The sequence below is a fragment of the Gigantopelta aegis genome, chromosome 12, assembly GCF_016097555.1.
Source record: "Gigantopelta aegis isolate Gae_Host chromosome 12, Gae_host_genome, whole genome shotgun sequence".
Lineage (NCBI taxonomy): Eukaryota > Metazoa > Mollusca > Gastropoda > Neomphalida > Peltospiridae > Gigantopelta > Gigantopelta aegis.
The window spans coordinates 23,050,361-23,063,201 of record NC_054710.1 but is presented as its reverse complement, the minus strand read 5'-3'; the positions used below and the strand labels follow the sequence as shown (position 1 = coordinate 23,063,201).

General features: G+C 34.8%; 2 protein-coding genes across 2 annotated transcripts in view; one reads left to right on the top strand and one right to left on the bottom strand.

Annotated features, from left to right (window-relative positions):
• The window catches only part of LOC121385900 (scavenger receptor class F member 1-like), a 231,507-nt gene that overhangs the window by 38,420 nt on the left and 180,246 nt on the right, over positions 1 to 12,841 (top strand). The gene's annotated exons all lie outside the window — the stretch shown is intronic.
• Positions 1,934 to 12,841, bottom strand: part of LOC121386385 (scavenger receptor class F member 1-like) — a 28,480-nt gene continuing 17,572 nt past the window's right edge. Inside the window, exons 4-8 of the mRNA XM_041517264.1 lie at positions 11,925 to 12,050; positions 6,456 to 6,500; positions 5,159 to 5,275; positions 4,735 to 4,772; positions 1,934 to 2,343 (exon numbers count right to left, since the gene is read on the bottom strand). Of these exons, the coding sequence (XP_041373198.1) occupies positions 2,158 to 2,343; positions 4,735 to 4,772; positions 5,159 to 5,275; positions 6,456 to 6,500; positions 11,925 to 12,050 (512 nt within the window). The 3' untranslated portion in view covers positions 1,934 to 2,157. The remainder of the gene's footprint in view (positions 2,344 to 4,734; positions 4,773 to 5,158; positions 5,276 to 6,455; positions 6,501 to 11,924; positions 12,051 to 12,841) is intronic.

The following is a 12,841-nucleotide window of genomic DNA, read 5'->3' as shown; positions in this document are numbered from 1 at the left end:
AACCCCAAACCGCATACACTATCACCCAAACCAACTAAACCCATTCAGGCAAATAGTCCCATGAAAGTAATTTATCCAAAGAAACAATAATACTTGTTAATAAGAGCAATACACATAAAAAATGAGAGACTCTTATATTTGAGTTTACTATAATTCTTAAAAAAACTCCTTAAAGAACGTTTCGATGGCTGACCTCTTACACTAAGACAGAGCTTGACTCTATTGCCAGTGCATATCGCCGAAATCGAAAGTGTAGCACGCATTGAGGAGTATTATTTGTTTTAAATTGTCTTGCCACTATTAAACAAATAAATAACATTTAACTTCTTTCCATAGTTTGACCAGTTAAGAAAAACAGTAATGTATTTAATTATAAACATTACAACATTGTATGTTTCTCTCAGGATTAAAAGATTTATAGAGGACACTTTTATACAAGCTAATTTAAAATTAAGCTCTACTGGGTCTACCATGTAGATTTTAACAGCATTGCGTGGACTGCAATGTCCAGGTGATATTTCATCTATATAAATAACAATTTAAATATCGACCAATTACACTTCGCGGTTTTAAAGCATTATTCGGGAGCATACACATTCTAAAAAAATATCGGGCGAGAACTATTTATGCAATAGGCGAAAGTGTTGTGGTCAATGTTTCAACACTGAAGAAACTGGGGGAAAGTGCAGTAATAACTCTGGATTGTATACTAGTATAAAAAGATTTTTATGTGGCTATACTATTAGTTTCCGGCATCGTATCTGGTATAATTTACTCGATTATCATTTTGATTACCTTTCGGCATACATACCAAATGTTTTCCCGAAATCATTTCGCATACCTTTTGCAAGTAAGGTTTTGATCGGTTGAATGAATGGTCACTGGACCATGGGCTCCAACGGGCTGCTGTTATGATCCACATGGACATGTAAATAGTGGATAGCTAATTTTAATTAGATCGACTTTTATATAGATAGGCAGTAGAGAACAACCCCAGTTTCTCAGAGTTTTTACCTGCACATTTCATAAAAAGCCTGACATACAATACGAAATTCGCGATAGAGGTCAATACACATAACCTATAAACACAACTGTTTAATACGATCAATCCACCTGGCGGGACTAAATAACTACCAAATCTCAGCAATATGGGTGTAGAACGTGTTTTACAAAATGACAAAACAGACAGCTGAAGAATTTTGTTGATGAAAAAGTCCACATAATTCGCGATAGAGGCCAATACACATTGCACGCCACAAATCAATCAACCCATCCCCCCCACCCCCCCCCCCCATACACCAAATGTCAGGTAAATCAGCCTAGAACTTGGTTTAGAAAATCACAAAACAGACTGCTTTAAAAAGAAATAATGAAATAATCCCATCAAAAACAATAGGTACCCCAACACAGGCTAATAATTATATACATGCATGCATACATACATATCTGTTTTTCTACTGCCTATCTATATAAAATTAGGTCGATAAAAAGTTACATACAAAATTAATTTATAATAATAATAATAATAGTGGTTTAATATTTATATGATTATTATTATTATTATACTGTAAAGTTCAGTATATCAATGTTTGAGGTATTCGCCTTTTGCACGTCATCCGTGTGAGAATGGAAATCTGGTGTGTTTTGGTGGTGGGGACTGTGTGGCCGCTGGATTTCCCTCAGGTTCCCCCCCACCCCATGCTTTAGCTGCACTTTAGCCTGTTCTTGTCCACAGAGACGTTGACTATAGTTTTGTGTTCTTTGTGTTCTTGAGGTTCTTGGGGCGTTTTCCAGGTGATTTCCGTTCCGGTTCTCTATCGCCTTGTAGACCTGTGAGATTTTTGTGTGGGTTTGTTTGTTGGGGTCTTAATGTTTTTGTTCTTCATTGTTTTGTCAGTGTTGTTCTTTCTGTTCTTGATGTTCTTTGTGTTCTTGAGGTTCTTTGTGTTCTTTGTGCTCTTGATGATCTTTGTGTTCTTGAGGTTCTTTGTGGTGTTTCTGTTCTGTGTGTTGTTGGTGTTCTTTGTGTCCTTGATGTTCGTTGTGTTCTTGACGTTCTTTGCGTTCTTGATGTTCTTTGTGGGTTTTTTTGTGTTCTTGATGATCTTTGTGTTCTTGAGGTTCTTTGTGTTCTTGTTGTTATGTGTATTGTTGGTGTTATTTGTAGTCTTGATGATCTTTCTGTCCTTGATATTCTTTGTGTTGTTGGTGATATTTGCGTTCTTGATGTTTGTTGTGTTGTTGGTGTTGTTTGTGTGTTTGATGTTCTTTGTGTTGATGTGGTTGGTGTTTTTGGTAGCGTTTGTTTGTGTGGTATTCTTTGTTCTTTTTTGTTTTTTGTTGCTGTTGTTAAAGAAAGAAAAAAGAAAAGAAACAACGAAAATAAGAATAATAAAAGTAAAAATTAAACCTGCAATGTCGGCTTTATATCATAAGACACCGATCGATTTTTACAGCCACTTGTTCTATACAGGTAATTAGAAAGTATAAACTATTCTCATGTACAGGTTTAAATATATTTATCCAGCAATCACTGTATGCACTGGCAAGATATGACTAGATAAATCTCTAGATTTTTTTATCACTGACCAAAAATATAGGCAACGTGACATAAACTCGACTGGACTCGAGTATTTCAGAGTAGTTTTCAATAAACATACTTGTTACATCATTTGTTCAAGTGCAGTAAATAAAAATAACTTTTAGTTTTGCGATAACCATACAAAACTTGTACATTTATTTATGAATGAAAATTTAGAAACGCTTTTTTAATGTGACAGAATGCAGCTAGCGTCTTACAAGTAATGACGTCATGTATCTTGTATGACGTCAAAAGGCAAAAGCCTTGCTAGGTTGACGATATTCGATTTGCGTACACAAAAATGGAATAAATAATGATTTTCCAACTACTCCTGTAGAATCGGTTTTATTTATATACATATATACTCGTATATATATATATATATATATATATATACGCCTGTCTTTCACGGGGCGAGAAGTACCCCAGTGGTAAAGTGCTAGCTTGATGCGCGGTCGGTCTAGGATCGACTCCGTTGGTACTCATTGGACTATTTCTCGTTCCAGCCACTGCACCATGACTTGTATATCAAAGGCGTTGCATGTGCTATCCTGTCAGTATTTGTGTGAATATAGAAGATGGAAAAATGTTTGTCTGTTTTGTTACAACACATTGATTTATTAATCATCGGCTATTGGATGTCAAACATTTGGTCATTCTGACACGTAGTCATCAGAGGAAACCGGCTACATTGGGTCCTAATGCAGCAAGGGATTTTTTATATGCACTTTCCCACAGATAGGAAAGCACACACCACGGCCTTTTTCCAGTTGTGGTTCACTGGTTGGAACGAGAAAAACCCAATCAGTTGAATGGATCCACCGATGTGGGCAGTATACAACGACTAAAGGTAGAACTGCGCATGCTCTATATTGGCAGTTCCATCAGTTGTCTTCATACCTGTATGAAAAGAAGATTTATCCTATGCAATTTGATGGTAATTTGTTAATAAACTTTCTTCTTCTTTTTTTATCTGCACTAATGTTGTTGTTGTTGCTGTTTTTCAATAGTTCAATGCCTGTAATTGTTTCAAACCTGGAACGTTATTTGAGTTGGTATGGATTTAAAACTTAACAGAATGTATTTATTATATGAATTTTAACTATATTCACTATATAGTTATATCATTATAGGCTTATATGCCGATTCGTCAGTTCTATGTTCCATATATTCTAGAGTTGAAATTTGATCATCGATCATCGGCAATACACGGTTGGAATTTGATCATCAGCAATAATCGGTTGGAATTTGATCTGCCGAAGATGGGCCAGTGTACCTGGGTATTTTTTACGACATTCTGTTTTCACAAGTCAAAAAAGCTAATTTGAAATGGCACGGAATGCACATATTCAATCTTCAATCTTTCTCACAACACACAAACCCCAAACCCCGCCCAGAGCTGTATTAATGCACATGCTAACTAGGTCCAAGCCGAGTGCTCTACATTTTAGGGGGCGGCTCTGCTCAATTTTATCTACCTTTTCCTACATTTAATAAAATAAATAAAGTAGTGGTGTTTGAGGCGTGTGTGGCGGTGGTGGTGGTGGTGGTGGGTGGGGGCATCCCCGGAAAGTAGGGCAACAAAATATAAGTGGCATGGCAGTAAGAAAAGAGTGAGGAAATAATAATGGATAGTCATCTTCATGAAAGTTTGTTTTGTTTAGCGACACCACTAGAGCACATTTATATATTAATCATCGGCTCTTGGATGTCAAATCCGGTACATTGTCCATTAGTAGCAAGATATTTTTTATATGCACCATCCCACAAACAGTATAACACCGCTTTACCTCTATTGGCTGCTCTCTCTCTCTCTCTCTCTCTCTCTCTCTCTCTCTCTCTCTCTCTCTCTCTCTCTCTCTCTCTCTCTCTCTCTGGGCTACGTCCCGCCCTCATCTCCATGGATTATAAAATGGCCACTTTTAAACAATGGCACTTTTGTTTTATTTGCTGCTGTGCTGCCTCCCTCTCTCTCTCTCTCTCTCTCTCTCTCTCTCTCTCTCTCTCTCTCTCTCTCTCTCTCTCTCTCTCTCTCTCTCTCTCTCTCTCTCTCTCTCTCTCTCTCCGCCCCCCGCCCCGGTCGACACCACCGCTGGATACGGCCCTGGAAAACTCGAGCTTTGTAGTACAGTCCTAGAGATCTGAATGCCTACCTCGTCTTCCATTATCTTGGATGGCGTCTCTGGATTTTCTGTGAACAAAAACAAAAACAAAATGGATGAAGAATAAATTATTCAATTATTGATTGAATCTATATCAACGTTGTCTTTGCGGGACGTAACTCAGTCGTAAAACACTCGTTTGATGCGCGGTCGGTTTGGGATCAATCTCCTTAAAAGCTTCCGTGGGCCAGTTGGGCTATTGCTCGTTCCAGCCAGTGCACTACGACTGGTATATCAAAGACCGTGGTATGTGCTATCTTAGAAACAGTTTTTGAAATTTATAACTATGCTTTCCCTTTTTTAAGTACATTTTTAAAACTTCACATTCCACAAGAATGAACTCTAAATAGCTCTGAAAACGCGTCACTGAGCATCTCTGTTTCACAATTTTCAAAGAATAATTGTATGGCAATACCTTCGTTTTTCTGTTTTTTTCGCCTCAGTGCCAGATATACACATAGTGCTACAATCAGACTCAGAACGCAGAAAACCACTATCGCAATTATAATCCAGAAAGTCGGCGGTTTCCCGTCTGAAAACAAAATAATAACATTTCCATTAAAATGATGATGCATGGTTGTATATAGGGTATTTGTCGAGGCTTTGTCGAGTAAGAATAGGCTTACTGATTAGAACTTGACGAGGTTGATATATTACACATTAAAATGGAAAAGTGACTAATTCTGTTTATCCTGTAATACTTCTAAAAAAAAGTTCGCACATGACTTACTTTTAATGTTGCACGTAATACAAAACGTAATGTCAAATTATGCTATACACCTACTAAAACGTAGGACTACTCAACATGTTCTGTATGTACTAAAACTTTGGTCGATTGTCCCATTATTTTCTCTTCTTTTTCTTTTTTTACAACCCATGGCCTTTGTCTTTTCTTTTGTAGAATATTAGCACTTCTTTTTTTCTTCGACTGATAATTTTGCCCCGAACATTTTTATATTGTTCGACTTTCTCGGAAAAACAGTCCTATGCGTGTATTGCATAAGCCATACCGTTGCAAAAAACCATAAACAACAACAACAGAAAAAAAGAGAAAAACAATTGGAACCAGAAAGTAAATGACGTATAGGCCTACTCGATTCCCTCTGTCAAAAGTAGGCAGCATTGACCCGTGACCTTTCCCAGAATTCTTTGAAACATAATAAAATTCCACTGTATGAAGTTGAATAGAAAGTAATCGGAACTCCAAAGTGGTCTATCAGCTGAGCAAAACGTCTCCATTTTTTTTGGTTCTTTTTTTTTTTTTTGCATGAACACTGTCATGGCGACATTGTTTAACGCCTTTTTTTTCATACTATGGAATTTACTACATGTTATTTATTACTGAGCCGATTGTTTTCTAAATTGCACACCAAAATACTTTTTATTATTATTATTATTATTATTATTTACAAAACACTTTTACTTTCTTCTCACGTCAAACCAAACTGAAATTGCATTGTATTTACAACAAAAAAAGCAACACATTTTTTTTGTAGGAGGATGGGACGGACTATACAAAATGTATATGTAAACACACAATAATGAGTATACATCCGAGTTGAAATGCATGCATATTTGAGCAAAACAAATTTTAGTTTATTTATAAATGCATAAAGCCGAATGTCTTAATATTGAAAATCTAACAAAACAAGGCTATATACTGCTTTTTATAAGTTTAAGTTATGGGTAATTACAAATTAATATAAACATACCTGTCGTGGTTTCTGTAGTGGTTAGACCAGCTGTAGAATCAGATGCTAGAAGAGAGAACATTGCATGATGTTGTGGGGTTTGTTTGGTTTGGTTTGGTGTTTTTTTTCATAGGGCTGTTTGTTTTGTTTTTATTGGGGGGGGGGGGGGGGGGTTGTTATTGTGGGGGGTTTGTTTTTGTTTGACTATTTTTGTTTTGTTTTGTTTTGTTTGTTTTCTGTTTGTTTGTTGTTTTATTGTTGGGTTTTTTTGGGGGGATAAACAGAAATGAAAATATATCAATTGCAAAACATAAGATTTCTATAATACTTTTGTTGGAGTTTAACTTACGATTAGGGAAACAATAGTTTTAGCATCTGACATACGATTACTGTAACAATTGGTTTCGTATAAAACACAGGATTCTTGTAACACACTTGGTTTAACAACTACAAAAGCAGGGCATACAATTTGAATCTTCGACACAACCGCTATGTCGTTCGTGTGGTTTTAGTGTTTACACGAACGATTTACTACAGTAGTACCAATATAAATGGAAATTTTAATGGGTCGTGGTAATCAAACGACAATGCAATATGAACGATTTTCGTTGCTTTTGACCATCAAATGTCCTGTCACAAATAAAAAAATAAAAAATCCTATGCTAGTACAAACTTGAAAGCTGCCTTTTACATTACAACACACTACCCCATCAGTTCTTTTAGAGGGGAGTCCTTGTTGGTGCCAAACAATAATCTGAATGAAATGATAATCGACAGGGATTTCACGGATGCATTGAGTAGCATAGAGCAAGCATTTTTTAAACACTTTTTTCACTTTTTTATGTAAACTGAAGCAAATGGACCTAAGTAGAAGGAAAATAAACAAAATGGTTTAATTTTTCATAGAAAAACCTCTTTTTATATTCGGAAAAAATGACACTTTCACAGGTATTGCAGAGGCTAATTTGGTGGTTTGGACAAAAAAGCGTGTTCAGCGTATCACCCTAAAATGAAGCAGTATAACACACACCACCCCCCCCCCCCCCCCCCCCAAAAAAAGAAAAAAAACAAAAGAAAAAAAACAAACCCCAAACAATTTTACTTGTTATCTCACCAAACTATCCTCACAATTTCAATTTGTTTAGTCACTCCCTGTATTTTTAGCTTCCTCTCAAACATATGTCCTGTCTACCAAAATTGTGTATGTGAAATGTCAAAAAGTAAAAACTTATTATAGCACTTGTTGCTACATATTAATAATAAAATTATATACTATTTCTACTAAGGATATATACATACTCATACAAATTTACAGTTTTTATTTATTGGTATACATGTCTATGTAATGTGAAACCATACTATGGGACAAACCAAACGTTTATGTATGTATTTATTGAGTTGAAAGGCTTTCCCATCACGGACATTTTACAACAGTACATACATTTGCAACTCAGTTGCACACAGTACTTTAGATATAGCTATTCACACACACACACACACACACACACACACACACACACACACACACACACACACACACACACACACACATGCCTTAAACAACAAGAGAGAATATGACAAATGTTTTGAAAGAGCACTAGCCACAGGGATAGGTCTCCAACCACTTTTAACGCTGCTGCTACTACTACTACTACTACTACTACTACTACTACTACTACTACTATTACTACCACTATTACGTACTACTACTACTTCCACTGCTACTACTACTAGAGATTCACTTCAGTATGATATTACACACGTATTTGTTTACCACGTAATATACGCAACGGTATGTATAGTATATAGTAATCATATATATGTAGTGGGAGTAGTGCTTAGACATGTCGTAAAATGTGTGCGTTTGTAACTAGTTGCTGAATAAATGCTGGTTATGTAAATAGTTTAATTAGAAGTGATTGGATTTAGTTCTACAGAAGAAACACGCAGTTGAGAAAATATTAAGTGAACAGAGACATAGAGAAACTAGTTAAAAAGGACAGTTATTTTCCCTTATTTTAGTTTGAATAGTGTATTAGAGAAAAAATAATATAACTAAATTAATTTGCTGGGGGCAGGACGTAGCTTAATAGCAAAGTGTTGGCCTGATGATCGGATCGATCCCTGTTAGTGGAATCATTGGACTATATCTCGTTCCAACCAGTGCTACACAACTGGTGTTACAGACTATGATATACACATGTATACTATCCTGTCTGTGGGATGATGCATATATTAAAGATCCCTTGGTGCTAATAAACAAATAGTTGCCCATAGTGTCCTCTCTAAAATATATTTGTGGTCATTAACCACATGTCTGATACTACATAACTGTAGTTGTGTTGAGTGTGTCATTAAATATAAAATTCCTTTCTATATATATATATATTTTTTTTTTTAAACATGGTTCCCATATGCAACAACCTTAGTTAAACATTATGAACTAGCTATGTCTGTATTGTGTAGACAATTTGAATATATTATATAAAAAAATAAATTTAAGTTGCAATTTAAAATGAAAATGCCTTGGAATTGTTTATTGTAATAAGGTGCCGGCCCAAAGATGATAAATGTTGTATGACCATACGCAATAAAATATATTAATTTACTTAGCATTGAGGGAAATTAGTTTATATTATTTCGAAGGCATCATCACAGGATTGTAACTTTTCTTGTCATTGTATATTTATAGACATTATTTATATTTGACATATAGTTGAAAATGAATTAGTAGATTAAGATCAATACTTTTTCTTTCAATCAGAGTCCGTTCATGGTATCTGTAGTTCATATTATAACTAATTTGTTAGAAGAAGCGACCCCTTTATGTAAATGACACAAAATAAGTATGCATACTAATAGTAAATATTGTTCATTGTAGTAGTTAAAATGTATGTACATTCATATTTTCTGGGCTAAAATATCTAGATATTACTACACTAACTGGAATAATTGTAACATGCCAGATGTTCCAATGATGAGAGATGTCTGGTCATTATAACAAAGTGGTTACTGCTATAGTGTGTTTAAATAAAATATAGGTGTGTACATGTATATCATTCTACGAGTGCATTAGACAGACATTGTACTTAATCACGCACCAGACCAATACTGATGACGGATGCATTAAACTCTATTTAGATAGTGTTTACACCAGTCCTGGTCTCATTGTACCAATAGCATTCACTGTTAACATTAGTATAACATCAATTTATTAAATTTTAATCAACAATATTTATTCAACGAACAAATTAAAATGTTTTCAAAACATTAACAATTAAAACATGAAACTATACCTGAAAATGTGTCTTATTTTTAACCTGCAGTTACCGCAATGTATTTGCAATATATGATAAGACTAGTAGAGTAGTTCATTCCTGTACACGCAAAAAGTATATCACCCATGTCAGCATAGTTCAGTGGTACAGATAGATGCGATGGGATATATGATTGATTGTCCTTAGTGGACCCATCGGCTTTTATCTTACTTGAAGCAGTGCCCACGACTGGTACATTAAAGATTGTGGTATGTACTTTCATGTCAATGGGGAAGTGCATATATTATTATAAATAATACCTTGTTGCTGTTTTGTTGGAGTAGCCACTATGCTGGTAACAATTTTCCTTTTGCATTTTACAGACCAAGTGTCGAAATACCTCACAAAGAGGACATATGGTAACCATGGTTTAAAAAATATCATGTGCTGGCTTCTCATTAAATATTTCTTTCCCATCCATGCCAATATCCAACTACTCAACAAACCTTAACGGCGCATATATATATATATATATTAGGGTAGGCAGGATTTTATATTGTGGGTGGAGTGGGGATAAAGAGCACTGCTTTTACACGTTATGGGGCGACATGCATTATAAAAGTTGGTGTTGTGAATAAAGAGGTATATTTGAGAAGGCAAGGTCCTCTTGTGTCCAATCCCTGGCTACCCGGATACACCAATGCATATCTGTGCAATTTAAAGCATATCAATCAATGGATTTTCGTTTCAACACAGTTACCTTTAGTAGTATTACTTGCATATTTAAAATGTACTGAACAAAATGAATTAAAATGAATTAAGGGCCAGTAGAATTGTGGTTATTATTTGCTAAAGTCATATTATCACAGATAACTTCTAAACCTTGTTTCAGTAACATCTGACCCATGTTACATGCAAACATTTTGCACACGATGATTTGTTTTGTGCATTTTTGTACAACATACGAACATGCGCATTCTGCTAGGAATCATTACTCGTTGATTGTAAATATATTTGTTCTTTTATTTTCTCTAAATTGCTGTTTAAATCATTAAGTTGAAGAACATTTGTTTTAGAACATGTCAAAACATAGACACTTTACAACGGATGAAAATTTAAAAGGAAAAATGCCGAATATAGTTACGTGCCCTGTATTCATTTTGTTTTGTTAAATTACTGTGTATTAAAAATCATTAAACGTATTAACTTATCTTAGCTGTTGAAATAACATTAATTCAGTCAGTATCTCAACACTATGGATATGGTGCAGTTTACTCTGATAGCTAACATTTTGTGTTTAATTAGTGTAATAAATATATCTGTTATAACTGGTATGATAGCTTATAATAATTAATGTAACACATATATCTGTTATAATTGGTTTTAAGGCTTTGCTGTGTTTGACAAATTGTTTTTCTAAAGTTGTTAAGTGCTTCTAGCAACCTGCTACAATACCAGGGAGCCTGATTCTCCATCTCAGTGTAGGATACAGTTACTGTGCACACAGCTGGAAACACACATGACCCTTGCCAGTGGCTGCCATCCAGAGATAATTTGTTATTCTTTACAATTACTTCCTACCTCCAGTACATTTTCAAAGTATTAACAACACAGACCCAATTAGGTGTTTCAGAGCTGCTGTGAAATTGAAAGTTTACTGTACGCCACGTGGACTCACCGCAAGATAACATTGTTCTTGACTTGAAATTTTACACAATGTGTCACATGCTTGGCTGTAAGAAGAACTGTTTATAAAATAGCTTGCTCTGGCATGCTGGTCGGAGCTGTTTGTGTTCAAGTTCCAGGACCAGAATAAATTAAATATTTCTTCATCTAATTACATCATGATCTATTATTATTAGCAGACAAAACTTTTAAGTTTTATAGTAAAACAAATAACTGCTAGCATCTAAAAGCAAAATATTTAGCAAAAGTTAAGTTTCCGATTTTTAAATATATTCCTAAGTTTTCAGTGCAGTTTTCTCAGATTGAAGTGGAAAGAAGATAAGTGGTTCTGGCATTTACCCCTCGATATATATATATATATATATATATATATATATATGATTCTGAATATGTGATGAATAGCTCTTTTTTTTCTTTTTTTTTCTTATGCTTAAATGTGTTAAGATCAAATGTGAGAATATCTGATGCTAATACAGTATTTCGAAATGAATGTGTGTTGGGTATTCATTATATAGTACTGTAGAATGGATCAAATACGAATACCAACCTGTACATTTTGGCGGAGCCCATCCTGACTTGCACGTACATTTTCCAGTATCTTTCTCACATTTAGATCCTTTACAGTTACCACATTTGTTAGAGCAAGACTGACCCCAAAAGCCCTCTACACATGCTGTAATAAAACAAAAATGTCAATTACCATCATCATTTTGCGAAGGATAAAATGGTATATAAAAATGAAACATTAAACCCCAAACAACTAACAGCAACAGCAAGATACACACCAACCCCCCAAAGAAAAAGAAAGAAAGAACAAAAAAACCCACCCCAAACAACTCACCCAACACAATCAACAATAAACCACACCACCAATCCCCCAAAGAAAAAGAAAGAAAAAAACACACACAAACAAACAACCGTGAACTTAAAACATTGTTGTCAGTGGTTTATACAAGTGATTAACTCACAATGAGTTTTAGTGAAAGGTCAATACAATATTTGATATTAGTAAATCGTCTCCAATACGTGTGTGTGTATGCTAACTATGAAGCCTGTTATTATATTAGTGACCAATACATATACAGTATTTCACATACATTGTTTTCGTTTTCTATTTATTGCACAAGTTTATTTTGCGCAAGAATACATATGTACTTTCGCAAAATAAAACGAAAACAACGTATGTGTAGTTTTGTATATACTACATACCTTCTTTATTGTTTAACGTGATAACACTGTTAAATCCATGACTAAAATGTTAAGCATTTTGAGGGTTAGAGATGTGCTCTCTCTCTCTCTCTCTCTCTCTCTCTCTCTCTCTCTCTCTCTCTCTCTCTCTCTCTCTCTCTCTCTCTCTCACACACACACTAAATTACATACACATAATCACAAAGTTAAACTTTGTTTGGTTAAAGGCACCACTAAAAGGTATGTTCAAAGTAAACTATTTCATAGATGTAGATT